This window comes from Archocentrus centrarchus, chromosome 19, assembly GCF_007364275.1.
Source record: "Archocentrus centrarchus isolate MPI-CPG fArcCen1 chromosome 19, fArcCen1, whole genome shotgun sequence".
In the NCBI taxonomy this organism is placed as follows: Eukaryota; Metazoa; Chordata; class Actinopteri; order Cichliformes; family Cichlidae; genus Archocentrus; species Archocentrus centrarchus.
Window position 1 is genome coordinate 27,656,527 of NC_044364.1, and position 15,819 is coordinate 27,672,345.

The window sequence follows — 15,819 nt, forward strand, 5'->3', positions numbered from 1 at the left end:
TCAAATCGAGGACATGCAATGCAAATCGCCCGGATGCTTCAAAATGCCACCTCTGACTGACAGCCGAACGGTGACAGTGTCGCTCTGTTAACAGTGTGTGGGCGTGCAGAGTGTGTACACACATCTTCTAAAGCTTCGTATCCCAGACTTGGAGCCACGTGATTGGCACTTACACACTGTCTCCCAACCTGCCATCACACTTGATTCATGTGGGCAGATTCCTCCACACCATGTTGCTTTCATGTCTGGCTTTCTCAAGCATTCTCTTCAGCCTCTCATACATGAAAGGGTTATCTAAGCCAAATTAACTTTTGTAGACGATTGATTGGCTGACCTTATTGATCCGTATGACCCTTTGCAGGCTCTTCCCACAGACTCAGCAGACGGGTGTTCCTTGTACCGCTCCCTCTGGAGAATCTTATCTTGTATCTCACAGGATAAGTGAGCTTTGATAATGAAGGGAAAGCCCGGAGGATTTAAAGCTTCTCCACCAAAACAAACATCACAGCATTGCTGAGGTGTTGGAAGAGGGGTATTTAATCTTGCCCTCTGTCAGCATTAAAGCTAGGCATGCAGTATGTGCTTTACACACAGATGCATGCTCACTCACTCATGCGGCATGCATGCACTGACACACAAAATCAAATAGTGGTGTGACAGCAGAATTGACTCCTGTATCTCTCACGATGTGGCTCAAACAAACATCCCAGACGCAGTCTGATCTGCTGTGCCAAGCAATCCCCTTATCAGCACCTGGCACACCAGACTGCCTTACACCAGTCGAGACCACAGTGCCAGGGCCGTCATTGTATGACTGCAGCTCAGACACACTTCTTGTGTCTCCGTTTGCTCCATGGATTTATTATAATGCCACTCAGTTTTCCCCATCAAACAACAAAAACCTCACAATCTGTGAATCTGCACAGTTTCCTAAACATAGGTTGAGTGGACGCTTATTGTGTCAGTGTATTTTCTGTTGTTGGGCTCTCACGTTCTTCCTATAAATTACCATAATATACAATAAACCTGGTGTAGCTGGAGGAAAGGACTGGTGCAGGGGGAGGGGCAAGGACTCCTCTACTGCTCCATTTAATTCTCTACCCTTCAGCTCCTCCTCGTGTGCTCAGACTCTCCTCGTCTTTCTATTTGGGATATGCTACGCACACTCATTTCGCCCGGCGGGCTATTTCTTGCAGTCAGGCCTGAGTACAATATCACTGATTGCTCTGCATCTACCTTTGTGCAATCCTGTACTGGCCACATTGCTTTGAATGTGGTGGAGTCTTCAATCTGATTATTACCACTTTGAGAAATGGAAGCCTGAAGAATTTCCCCCTAAAAAGCACGACAGCCCAACATAAATACAGATGTTATAAATTATACATAGGCCACCCCCACCTTCCCTCTGTGTTAAAATGAATATTTTATAAAGTCAAGCTCAGCCATCCACATCACAGTAGCTGTCAGCGTTTGTCAGAGCGGGGACGATGACAAGAAAAGAGACCCCCCCCACACACACACACACACTCACACTCACACACATCTCGTGTATTCTGAGCTGCAGCTTTAATTGCTTTCCAAAGCTTTACATGGTGTCTGTAGCAGTTGCTTTATCAGACGTAGTGAGTGTTACATCCTGGATAGTCAGCTTCCACAGCACGGCCACAGGGGGCTTGTCTGGGCAGGAGCTAAATGAAAATGTCTATAAAGGATAAAGAGTTTTATTTTATTATTTTGTTCTGTTTCCCGGTGGGTGAGTCATGTCTTGAGGCAATAAAACGTGCAGTAATAATTTACATTTTTTGGGGGGAGACTCTTGACATGGAAAGCCCTCCTTTATAGCCCTCTTGTGAATAGCGGGCTGCTTAGTGCAAAGCTAACACGGCCTCCTCTCTGCTTAACTGCCCAGGACTGATCTGTCTTCTTCTAGACTTCAGCAGCAACACGATCTGTAATCCTTTCATCCCATCTGAACCTGCAAAGTGTTTTAGTTATCATCCGAAGCTATCACCTCCACAGAACTCAATGGACGAGCTCGCTGTAGCAGATCAAAGGAAGGTTTAACTTTTCTGTAGCAATCATACGGCTGGATTTGAAATGTGCCTCCTTTGTTCTCAGAGAAACCTGTGATGATGAGAAACCTGCCTTCATATGTCTTCATTTATACGATACTTTACTGTAGCATGCTATAAAAGAGTTACCTGGCCTTTAAAAACAGCCCACTCTTCTCAAACCTCTGTGATATTTAATATTTAGTACTTAAATTTCTGATCTTCAGGCCCTCTTAAACCATGGAGCTGATTTTTGAAGAAATATCAGATTTAAAGGCGAATCAATAAAATTCGAGGCTGTGAGATTGACTGACTTTGTGCTCTCTGTCAGTGTTGCAGTCTGTAAATATCCTACAGCCCACAATACTTTCGGATAATATAAAAACTTTTTCCATGGCAACTGGAGGGCAGCTCAAAGGCAGATTACATTTCCACCTGACTGTATCCTCACTAATTCTCAAAATCATTTCGCTTGAATGACGTTGAAAACTTTATAAAGTAACATTGTAACCGTGCTGCTGTTCTCCTCTTCTGTTGGAGACGTATATGAGGTCCTTGATGGTGGAAAGCCTCAAACAGGATAATGGGGAAAATTGGTGAAAGAGGAAGTTGTCCAAAATCCACATTCTCAGTTGTTCGTTCTGAGCAAATCAAACAAATGAGCCAGTTTTAACCCAGTGATTGAAAATGATCAGCTTTCAAAATAACTGCCTATTAAAGGTGCAGTATGGACTTTTTTCATTTACATTCTGCCAGAAGAACATAAAGAAAAACCTCACAGGGCATTTTTGACATTCAAGATCTTCAGTTTTTTTAAATGCCACAAAGCTAATAATGGTGTTTTGGAAGGAAAAAAATGAATACACCAAATGTTCTGCACTGGATCAAATACTATCAAACCTTCAACTGGAAAGATAAAATGCGTACTGAAAGGAAAACAATGTTTCTGGATTATTTTTTAAATATGTGGGAGATTTGAAGAGTGAGAAAATGTGAATATATTTGTGTGTTTTTTGAATAGCCATGAGACGTTAGTTTTATTTCATTTAAGTTGATTTTGTTGGTTAAAAATCTGAAACATTTTTGTTGTTAAAGGGGAAGAATGTGAGTCTCATTAATGCTGTGAAGACGGGCTGAGTATTTGGGGGATTTAATGACCCGGTGGTTTCAGCAGATGAATCAATTAGTTGATTTTATTGCCTGTCCTTCAAACATGTTTGACTAATGTGTGTTCTTTGAAGCTCGTTCCGCTGAGCATTGGCAATATTTCTCCAATCAGTTTGGTCCTGTCCCATCTAAATGATGGATGGGGCTCTGTTCGATTTACTCTTCATTCCTGTCCCTCTCAGTGAGATTGTAATATTTAAACTGAGTTTGAACACATTTGTTTCACATCGTTAGTGTAATTAGCCGGAGGTAAAAATCTAAATGACAGCATATTCAGGATTTGAAGGAATGAGGAATCAGTGTTTGCATTGTGCTGTTGATCTTTACCGTGCAGTGAGCTGCTCACTCGAGCACTTTATTGATTTATGATAATGACTGCTGACCTGAGCTTCAGCCTAATGTTTCCCTGTGACAGCCTCTGGTCAGTGCACGTTGAAGCTTCACTAAATTCTGTCACACACACCCCGCAACCCAATGCGCGTATCGAGCGTGTCGCTGGAAAACCAGCTCAATATCCCCAGAGGATGTGGAAACTCAGGCATTCAGCAGTGCAGTGCAGTGCAGTGAAGTGAGACACACCGGCCTATCTGACTTTCCATGTCGGAATTTGGTCACGCTTTGTGTTTGGGTGACAGCAAGGTGAATGGTTGTTTTTTTTCCTGCTTTGGATTAGACCTTTTAAATTGCCAACACTGCAGTCCACTTCAGTTAATGGGCCTTTTATTGGAGCTACAGAATACTTTCAGATTAAAGGCATTCAGTAATGCCAGACAGTAAAGTGCCCTGTCTGTGTTCTACTCAACATTTCAACTGAAGCCTTCCAGCTCTGGCACGTGATTTGTGAATGCTTTTACTCTAGCCAGCCCCTCAAATAACACCCCAGCTTTCAGTCCCACTTTGTTGCGACGAAGATCCCCAGTCTGGCTTTGATGAGCTCGTAAATCCACACCCCCGAAGCGTGGTGGAGGCAGAGTCTCTGAAAAGATGATCTGATGGCTTTATTGGCCGGCAGAGTAAGGGGGCAGACCGTCAGGGGCCTTGTTATTGGCCTGATTTATCCACAATCCCCAGAGTGTCATCTTCATCAGACCGCCACCATCATTGCAGCAGGTCTGCAACACTGTGTGAGAAGCAGAAAATGTGTTTATGGGGCGTGTTTGCACCTGCACAGGTGGCTAGATGGCCCTTCATAACTTTAACATTGCTCTGCCTGTCACACACTTTAATGAAGCCCCAGTGTGGAGACAGTAATGTCTTTATGACCCTTTTTTCTTTTGCTTTGCCTATCACCTCCAACCCCCGTAGGTTACAATGTGATTAGTGACCTGTAGTTTAGATGAACGCAGCTGTTGATCTGGCATAGGCCCGTGCACCATGTGGCTATGAGGCAGGCAACATCTTAACTCAGCTTACACTGAAACTCTAATTTGGCCCCTTTTTGCTTTGTTACTTAGTCTATGATGTGAGGACATATGGGCTGGGACTGTGCAGTGTGTTTGGGGTGGCAGATATCACAAAATGACACAGACATGCTTCACAGTACTAAATATCAACTTCATACAGTAAAAAGATCCCAAAAATGAGACAAGCTTTGGAGAATCTGAATGTGTGCTGCAATATGGTAAAACAAAACGTATATTCAAGAAGTAGTTTTCTTTATATAAAACAAAAATAAATGGAATGCTATGAAAAGTCTCCTCATAAATATTAATCCACAATGAATTTTATGTGTTAAACAGCACTTAAAAGTAGATGGAGGCTGTGCATCAGGATGAATATAATGATAAACGTTGAGTATAGTGTGTGTTGACATTGTTTGCAAAGTCAAACTCTACTCACAATCCTGGCACATCAGCTGACAGCAGCTGCTCTCTGTGGCCGTGGTTTAGCTGATAACCGTTCAACATATCCAACTGGAAAATCTTGCGCACAATGTTTAACCTGCCCAGAGTTACCGTTTCCTCTGCAAGCCACTTTGCACCCCATGCCCTCCATCGCCTCCTCCTTTAATGCGTCTGTGTCTGACTTAGGGCGCCGGTATACCTGCCCCATCGGTCGCTTCACGTCACCACAGCTCTGTGCCATTTATACCAATGCTTAGTGCGAGAGTACCACACTATCTCCTGAACAATAGGTGTCGCCAGTCAGACAAAACCTCACATAACCACATCAGCACACAATGGCCCACTTACTCAGTGTTGCCTCCTGTCGTTGATGCCAGCTGTGTTCTGTGCTGTGCTGGGGAGGTCTTCCTGTTGCGTTCCCCACCTTTGGGCTCAAATAAGCTATGTGCGGATCCTACGCATGGCTTTGAAGAAGGTGGTCTACAGGTTGTAGCTGTTTTCTGTCACCAGAGTGACTGTTTGGTAGACCAGATAACCAGTCTGTGCTGCTGTTGTGTTGTTGGTCATGCAGCCAGCCGCGGAGAACACCAAAGCTGTAAAGAGCTGAAGTCAAACCGAGTGTTAAAAACGTTAAGTGTCCACCGCAAATTCTGTCTGAGCTTTTCCCTCTACGTGCTGAACGCCGCAGGAACTTCCTTTCCTGTTCTGACCCACTTTTCAACCCCACCCCCCCGTTACCCTTTCTTGTTTGCACACAGGAGGGTCAGGTGGTCCTGGAAAGGAGCTATAACATCAAATATAAATTATTGCCGATGGAAACGATAGTTCCTTTTCACTAAAGGAAGGAATTATTTATAATCATGTATTATGTACAAGTGTAATTATAATCATGCACCAACATAATATAACAAAAGAATATAAAGATGATGCTGTAACTGCACATTACACAGTTTAAACATAATTATTGTGGCATATGTTGTGATACTATTAGGTATTTATTTTAATTTTCATTATGTAAGACAAGGTACAACCTTATAAATGAGCTAATAATTATTTTCATTATAAATGAAAGCTGTGCAATACCCATGTGCTTTCTTCTAAGTCAGTTCATTAACAGAAAATTATTTTAAAAGTATTTAAATAAAATTTTGTCCTGGTATAGATTAAAAAGTAGCACGTAATTCAAATGGGATTAAGACACAAGATCCTGACATGCATTAAAAAAATGAGTTACAACACAAAAAGCCATTTTCCCACCTGTTGTTATGGAATAAATACAAATTAGATGGTAAGGTGTTTTTAATTTCTGATTTAAATGTACTTAGTTTAGTTTGGTATTCACACCAGGGACATTTTGACAGTAAAGTGCGCACTCCTAAAACTTTGCCTAATTCATCGTAACGCTCGGAGCCCCTTCAGCATTCAGATGAAAGCAACTGTTAACCTCATTCAGAGAGAAGCGAGGACGCCGCCGTCACTGAAATCCATTCATTCCTCCCACCACCATCACCCTGAGCACGTGGGCGAGTCCTCTCAGGGGTCAATTAGCGATGACTGTGCAGCCGCCCTCCTTTTCTCACTCTGATGCATTATGTATTAGAAACAGTGCAGCTTGGAGAAAACGGGGGACGTGGTCTGAAGACGTAAAGTGACGCAGCATTAGAGGAACAGTTTGTGTCTGAGCATCAAAAGATCAAAGATAAAGACTTTTTTTTCTTGAACTATGTCAGAAAAACAGTTCTGTTTTCCTTATCTTTAATAATTAACACAACTATCCAAAGAATTGCATCTACTGTGCACAGAAACCAGGCCAGCATACTTCAGCATGGATCATTTAACATCCGAGGAGCTGATTACTTGATTCTTTCGAGCCTGCTCGGTCTGTTCTCAGCTTAATAGACATAATGTATGATTATACCTATAATCCCCAAAGTTGATACAAATTAAACCCAGCTTGATCACCAAGCTAGTGTGCTGACCAGCCTCCTCTCATTGATCAAAGTGTGATTCTTCTCAAAACCATCCTCTTTCCACTTCAGTAGTAAAGACGTGGTCAGGTCAGACCATGCTTTATATGCTTTAATTAAAAAGTTTCACATTGCAAAATAATGCTACACTACACATGAAGCATTTTCAGCTGCTATGGCTCATTATTCTGCTACTTCCATAGTTCTGCAGTGCATGACTTCTCTTCCTCTCTGGCATTTATTAGTGTCATCAGGTGAAAACAGCCTCCTCCACAGTTTTAATATGCAAATGCAAGAAATCCTTTTCTTTGCCATCGGCCTCCCCCGCACTTTAAAAGATTAAATATTCATGATGTCTATGATTACTGCGCATTACACTGAGATGATATCTGCTAGAGAGCCTCCAGTTCAGTCTGCAGTGTTGCCTTGGATTTGTAGGTCTGTGACCCTGGATTACTGATGACTGAAGATTATTTAGCCACAATGTAGTCACTTAAATGTGGAACAAACTGCGAGGTTGTGTGTGTGTGTGTGTGTGTGTGTGTGTCTATAAGAGAGAGGGACTACAGTGAAAGGAGAACATATGCTGGTGATTTTAGTGAGGCTGGGTTAGGAGTTATGGTTCTCTGGGGTCCCACTTACATCTATTATTCATGTTTTAGAGGGTCTAACAGCCACTCGGTCTGTTTGGTTACAGGCAGGTGTGTGTGTGTGTGTGTGGGGGGGGGGGGGGGGGGGTGTCTTTATTTTAACCTTCTTGTAGTCTGAATTCAGACTGAATCAGAAATGTTTAGCAAACAAATTAGCAGTGTAAATGACTTATAATGATGAGTCTCAACCAAATGATTGCTTTCTATGATTGCAAATGAAAAAATTGGGTGCTTGATACTTTGAAGTATGTGCTTATATATTTGCTGCTATAAATACTGCTATAAGCTGTATTTATTGCTACAGTGTAGCCCGCCTCATGATTCATATTTAAGTGCAATGAGTTGTACATTTTTATGGTTAGCTTTTATCACTGATTCATGAGCTAGTCGAGCTACTTGGTACATAAAAGGGCAAGTTATTGGAAATTGTTTCTCCACATAAAGGCTGATTTAAATTATTGATAACATGTATCAGTGTTTGTCTAAGGGCAGGGTGGGATCTCCAGTGTGGTCTGTTACAGTCATCACATTTGTTGCCGCTCCAGCAGGTCTGCTGATCATCACTGTTTTCTCTGTGTGTCTGGGATACTTTTCTCATTCTTTCTGACAGTTGCCTGTTTGTCTTTGCTAAATTATTCATGTTGGCTTCAGGTAGATTTTTTGCTTGCTTCTGATCCACAGTTTTAAAATATGTTGTTTCTGTGGCTCTGGTGAAGCCTAATTGTTATTGACAAGTATGAACAAAGAGTAATAATAATTCTGCCTCTGCTGCTTTGATTTTCTTCAGTCTCTTTGTTTTCTGTACTACACTAAAAGATGTTCCACTGCTGAGTTAGAGTAAAGGATCAATGGCAGAGTAGAGAATAGGTTTTAGTGCTGTCACCCATGTGGGTTTGTTTTTGTTCAGTTTATTTTGAACATGTAAACAGTATATGGAAATCATTTGGGAGAAATGGAAAAGAATAATATATAAAATAAGGCAAAATACGCTACAATAATAAATACGCTATATTTGTGGATTTAGTTTATATATCTGAAAAAGGAGTGGGCAGAAGTGTGGGTGGAAGTGTGGTTGCTAATGTACGGTAATGCTAGTGTTTGCACTGCAGTCTCCATAAACAGTTTATTACTGTAAAATCTGCATCTTCTGCCACACGTCCTGAATTCAGGTTCTTGCCTGTCTTGAAGTTGAATTTGTCATAATTGCCGTGCTCGTTTGAAGCATGGTTACAAGAATGCTGCTGTATTCAACATTTTAACAAGTGCTCTGCAGATAAGCTGTGGCCAGACCTCATTAATCACTGCAGGAGTCTCTGGCCCATTGCTAGCAAAGCTTTACACTGTTCTCAGCAGCACAAACACAGGAATCTACTCAAACACAAAAACGAAGTCTAATGTTACAGTATTGTGTAACTTTGTTTTTAGAGCAATTAGAGAACTTCAGGTAAGATCACCTTTTCCCTCCATGATCTGTAGGTTAACATAGAGTATGTAGAGTTAAGTCAGATGTGAAGGATGTTATTAGATCACGATAAAGATGGATTTATATGAGGCAAACTTGGTCTATCATCCCAAATCACAAATGACTGAATAAAGGTTGGCCTGGAAAATTATCAACATGTCATTTTGCGTTAGGAGAGGAAAGAGAGGCACTGTAAGCTATAAACCCCACAATGATTGGCATAAAGCATTTAAAAGTATTTTCTATGCGGGCACCTGTAATTGCAATTGCATGGATTTTCTTTGTTGTCCATGGTCTCCAGGTGTGGAGGGGAACTATAGCCAGAATGCGGTACAGACGCATGCGAGCCGCCCTCACCATCCTGCAGGCCTACCGACGCTACAAGGTCAAGTCCTACATCCGTGAGGTTAACCGCCGCTTCAGGAATGTGCGATCCATGAAGGATCATGGAAGACATGTGAAGTGGCCCACGCCCCCCAAAGTTCTGCGCAAGTTTGAAGAGGCACTCAAGAGCATCCATAGCAGGTACTCAGCTAGAGAACATCTGCCAAGGCAGATTTTTAAACAGTCACCCCTGTAATTGGTTTATTTAGCTTATTTAGCTTTTTCCTGTGGTTTGATTTCTTTTCACACAGAGAAAACACCAACTGAACCAGAATACATCACTACAAAACACGTGAGAATGTTTAGTTTGCCTAGTGGCCAAATGTGTCTGGAGCCGGAGCAACAAAAGTAAGGAGGTGCTGTGTGGATAACAAGTGAGCCCTTGGTTAATTTTACAGGTAGCTGTACAGTTTGTATACTCTGCACATCTGCTTTAATTGCTGCATCCCAGAATACAAAGCACTACGAGAAAGCATTTAGCTCAGACTTGCAGCGTACACCTGGTAGAACAAGGTGGAACCACACCGAGAACCACACCTCCTACAAAGGGTCTTGTTGTGGTTGTTTGGTCCATACTTGAATGTCACTACTTTGTTTGCATCTGCACATCTGAAACAGGTGTACACTGCAGAGTACCAAAAATATACCAAGTAGAGTTTTGCCTGAAATATTAGATAAATATATGATAGGAGTAAATTCTCCATGTTATCCACTAGTTCAGACACACCTGGCCAATAGGCAGGCTGAGCATTGTTGCATTGTTACATTGTTGCATTGTTATATTGTTGGCTTTTGGTTCGCTTTGTGTTTTCTCTGTGTGAAAAGAAGCCAAACCACAGGTCTACAAACTCAGTAAATGAACTGTAGGTGTGAAAACGCTTTAAGATTCTGTCGCTGCTTTTTCAGTTTGCCTTTATTTGAAGCAAACCCAAAGAAAAGCTGAAAGTATATTTCAGTTTTTAATGATGACCAAGTGTTTTCTGATTATACGTTCAGAACAATAGCAAAGGATGAGCCTTTTTCAGACCAAGTGTTTTTAAATTGTTCTCTTTTGAAGAAAATCATTTTCCTAAATTGGCCAAACTGAAAGTAAATCTGACTCCCAACCACAGGAGACAACACATGCCCTCGAGTGTTAGTTTCCATCCAGATGAGTCTTTTTGAAGCAACTTACACATGTTTCCTTCTGCCTTGGGCTCACACTGGGCATTGATTTTTCACTCTCCATCAAAGGCTCATCACTTCTTTTCATCCCATTGTCTGTTTGTTTGCCTTTTTTCTATTTGAAGCTGGGCACAGTGAGAAAATAGCCCTCCTAGAGAATTATGTCGGCTGTCAGTAAGTACAGTACAGTACAGCTGGGGTCGACTGCCGTTCTACTGCAACGCCCCACTGACCCGACTACAATAACAGGGCTCTATGCAGCATCCTTTATATAGAAAGTTCGATTTGCCTCTGCTCTAGGTTTGCTCCGTGTGTGAGGGTTTGTTTGTTTTTTTCCTTTTTTCGATGCGTTTGCTTCCAGGTGGTGGGCATGGACACTGATCAAAGGCTTATCTCCAGAGGAGACCCTGCAGGTGAGGGCCAAGGTAGCCAGCCTGGAGGCCCTGAAGGGCCAGAGGGCTGATTTGGGGCTACAGCGAGCCTGGGAAGGAAACTATCTGGTGAGTAGGAAGCATAGCATGAGTTGAATCATGAAAAGACACATTTCACAGAGTGAAATAGACACTATTAGCTTTGTTTATGCAGGTTTTATGTGTGACTCTGTCCTGCAGCTTGCATCAGCCGGTGTTACTCTGTGGGAGTGTGGCTGCCCTGGTTATTGAACCTCAGTACTGTGCACTTTGTAGCATGAAGCATTGAAAAGTAGAGTGCCATGCTGGTATTAAACATGTGGCTTAATTGCTTCATTGTTTGCTGACTCTTTAATCAGAGAATCCTTGATTGGACTTATTATACTTGCAGTATTTATGCAAATTTGTTAGTAAGTTCATCTATGATTGGCTGTGTCCAAACATGAAGTCCTGCTTTGTTTTCTACAGCAGCACAGAAAAAAAAGGGCACTTTCTTAATAAGATTATGGTTGCAGTATTATTAATATGTTTTAGTCAGATTGTGAATAAAGCAGAGTATCCTTCAGGGTGTCCCTATCATGTGATTGACATGTTACACTGTACTTGGTTTCTCAGTCTAATCCACCTTCGCTCATTAGGTCCAATTTCACAAACTGACCAATAAAGTTGTTGTCCAGAAGCTTGCAAGTGATGTCATGGTGGCCACGTCCAACTTTTATATACAGTCTATGGAGACATCTTCCAGTTTAAGCCAAAGTTTTCAGTTGTATTCTTTGAGCAGCTTTGTTAAAAGTTAAGAGAAACTAACAAACAAGACCAGAAACAATGTGATGTAAATGCAAACCAAGCATAATAAACCTGTTAAAAAGCAGGCAAACAATTTTAGACATCACATTTAGCATGTAGACCTCAATTACACCAGGTGAACATTAGAAGAAATAAGAAGATAAGCATCTTAACAATATAATGTTGGCTCTGCTGTTTTTCCAATAATTAGTAATTACTATATAGTGCAACTACTGGACTGGAATGTACCCAATTAAGCCAGCGTTATTTGTAAGTGGATGTTGTGGCTATCCCAAGGTTAATTGTGTATGAATTAGACAATTTATTCATTCAAAACTTCAGCAACAGTACGTTTTCATTATGAGATAATAAATTCATTAACAATAAATTGAATGCGTAAATAGGATATTTATAAGCTCATCTTAACTCGAGCAGGTTGAAAGTTCTTTGTGAATTTATTAGTTTTGTGCGTGCGTGTGTGTGTGTGTGTGTGTGTCTGACAGAAGCGAGACAGCCCTGATACAGCAGCGTCATTCACACTGGTCTCCAGCGAGCTGCAGCGGAAAGACAAATTCATGAGAGTCCTGTTCTCCTGCAACGTACGCAAGGTAGCAGGTTTTCAGAGCAAACTAACCACATGTGCACACGATCACAACATGTGTACAAATGCATAGACCCAACTGCTGCTGGCTCGCACAATCTCCCCACAGGATGTATAAATGTCACTGTGTTTGTGCGCACCTACTATATCCTGCGGTGTGACTAATGAGGGGCTTTGTGTTTCCCAGATCAACCGTTTCCACAAGGCGGAGAACCGGGCTGTGCTCATCACTGACCGCCACCTGTACAAGATGGACCCCCTCAAGCAGTACAAACCCATGAAGAACATCCCTCTCTACAACGTATGACACTCTTCCTTTTACTGCCTCTTTTACTGCAAGCAGGCAAAATCAGGTCATTAGATACTGCTGTGATAGACCCTGCAGTGCAGGGGTTACATGCTTTTTATCTGTTTAATGTAACAAAGTCTTCTAGATGTAAGTCCATAAAAGCTGTGGGTCAGAATTGATTTGAACTGTGTGTTGACAAATTTCAGACTGAAACATGATAAATGAAATATAAATTTACAGCATATGCATAAGTTAAACTTCCTGATTTAGTAAAAGAAATAATCTTGTCACACTTGCGGCTACTGACAGCTATGAATTCATACACAAACGCAAAATAAGGGTTTTATGATAGTGGTGGTGATGTGGTGAAATAAATATAAAGAATTTATTTTAGGTAGGCCTTTTCCTTATAAAATGCTGCTTCGGGCATTTCAGAATTCTTCACATAAAACCATCCGATTCTCATCCAACCAGCCAATTTGTCTTCACTGGAACTGCTCAGAGCTCTCCCTGGAGTCATCCATATTCAGCATGTGATGAGAAGTCCTGAGAAATTGTTTTGTAGCCTGTGTGCAAAGTCTTTTACACTAAAAATATGGAATAAAACACAAAGACGCTAAAAAGAAGATTAAAAAAATAAGCAAAAAGGACAAACGCTGAGAAATAAATGCATGGGTTTTTAAATGGGTTTAAAAAGACTGCATTAGAACTGCAAGACGTTTGTCCCAGGGGAAGGTTTCACAAAGATACTTTAAACTGGACTGAAGGGTTTGACTGGTATTCATTTTTCTCATAGATTAGACTGATTCAGAGCTAAAAAATAAAATAAATACAAGTCCGAGCCTAAAACTGATCTTACCCCGGTGGCAGTCAGTGAGGCCTACTTTGGAGGACGGCTTCTAAATTCTGCTCCTCTGATTGATATAAAACAGACAGTGCTGTGAGGGTTCGTGTGATGAGGCAGTCGTGTATTTTAATCTTTAACCACAACCATGTATGTACATAGCACCAAATTAAACTCCGAATTTACTACAGAATGACCCACTTATAGCCAAGTTAAATTAAACTGGCTACAGCATTAAACTGAAATCATATACTGGAAATTAAGAATCTACCCCGGTGGAATAAAACATATGAATTGCCAAGTGTTTATAAGAAGCGAGAGAGCAGGAATTGGATTTATTCCTCTCGGGCTGTACATTAGTTTAAACCTTTATGTGAGTATTTAGTAATTGAGTGCTACTCATAAAGTTTCCTGTGATTAGAGAAAGTCTTCAACACTTTCTTGAGTTGATTAACTGCTCGGTGTGTCAACATGCTGTTAAAAATGGTGCAAAAATGAGAAACGTTTGCTGTGACTGATTGGCTTGAAAAAGTCTTATTGAACAAAACCTTCATTTTAAATATATTTTATTATATTTTGAGACCCCGAGATACTTGAACTCCTCCACTTGGGGCAAGAACTCGTTCGTGAGCTGGAGGGGGCACTCCACCCTTTTCCGGCTGAGGACCATGGCCTCAGACTTAGAGGTGCTGATTCTCATGCCGGCCGCTTCACACTCGGCTGCGAACCGTTCCACTGCGAGCTGGAGGCCACCCCCTGATGAAGCCAACAGGACCGCATCATCTGCAATGAGCAGAGATGAGACTCTGAGGCCACCAAGGAAGAAGCCTTCCGCCACCTGGCTACGCCTAGAAATTCTGTTCATAAAAATTATGAACAGAATCGGTGACAAAGGGCAGCCCTGACGGAGTCCAACACCCACAGGAAACGAATCCGACTTATTACCAGCTATACGGACCAAGCTCTCACTGCGGTTGTACAAAGACTGAATGGCCCGCAACAACGGACCAGACACCCCATACTCCCTCAGGACCTCCCAAAGAACACCCCGAGGAACACGGTCGAATGCCTGCTCCAAGTCCACAAAGCACATGTAGACTGGTTGGGCAAACTCCCACGCACACTCGAATATCCTTGAGAGGATAAAGAGCTGGTCCAGCGTTCCGCGACCAGGACGAAAACCGCATTGTTCCTCCTGAATCCGAGGTGAGACTAACGGACGGACCCTCCTTTCCAGCACCCTGGCATAGACCTTTCCAGGGAGGCTGAGGAGTGTGATCCCCCGAAAGTTGGAGCACACCCTCCGGTCTCCCTTCTTAAAGATGGGGACCACCACCCCGGTCTGCCAATCCAATGGCACTGCCCCAGATCTCCACGCGATGTTGCAGAGGCGTGTCAACCAAGACAGCCCTACAACATCCAGAGCCTTCAGGAACTCAGGGCGAATCTCGTCCACCCCAGGGGCCCTGCCACCAAGGAGTTGTTTAACTGCCTCAGTGACCTCACCCCCAGTGATGTTCAAGTCATCTCCCTCGTCCCCAGACTCTGCTTCCACTACAGAAGGCGTGTCAGTGGGATTCAGGAGGTCCTCGAAGTATTCTTTCCACCGTCCGACTATAGCCTCAGTTGAAGTCAGCAGCACCCCACCCGCACTATAAACCGTTTGAGTGGAGCACTGCTTTCCCCTCCTGAGTCGCCTGACGGTTTGCCAGAATCACTTCGATGCTGTCCGAAAGTCTTTTTCCATAGCCTCGCCGAACTCCTCCCACACCCGAGTTTTTGCTTCGGCCACTGCCCGAGCTGCATTCTGCTTGGCCTGCCGATACCTGTCAGCTGCCTCCGGAGTCCCACAGGCTAACCAAGCCCGATAGAACTCTTTTTTTCAGCTTGATGGCTCCCTTCACCTCCGGTGACCACCATCTGGTTCGGGGGTTACCACCACGACAGGCACCAACCACCTTGCAGCCACAGCTCTGAGCAGCAGCCTCAACAATGGAGGTGCGGAACATGGTCCATTCGGACTCAATGTCCTCAGCCTCCCTCGGAATGCTGTCGAAGTTCTGCCGGAGGTGGGAGTTGAAGATCTCTCGGACTGGGGCTTCTGCCAGGTGTTCCCAGCACACCCTCACAATACGTTTAGGTGCGCCAGGTCTGTCCAGCATCTTCCCCCACCACCTGATCCAACTCACCACCAGGTGGT

General features: G+C 42.8%; 1 protein-coding gene across 1 annotated transcript in view; it reads left to right on the forward strand.

Annotated features, from left to right (window-relative positions):
* Positions 1-15,819, forward strand: part of myo1d (myosin 1D) — a 113,452-nt gene that overhangs the window by 56,324 nt on the left and 41,309 nt on the right. Inside the window, exons 17-20 of the mRNA XM_030754862.1 lie at positions 9,443-9,666; positions 11,051-11,189; positions 12,389-12,493; positions 12,674-12,787. Coding sequence (XP_030610722.1) covers positions 9,443-9,666; positions 11,051-11,189; positions 12,389-12,493; positions 12,674-12,787 — 582 coding nt within the window. The remainder of the gene's footprint in view (positions 1-9,442; positions 9,667-11,050; positions 11,190-12,388; positions 12,494-12,673; positions 12,788-15,819) is intronic.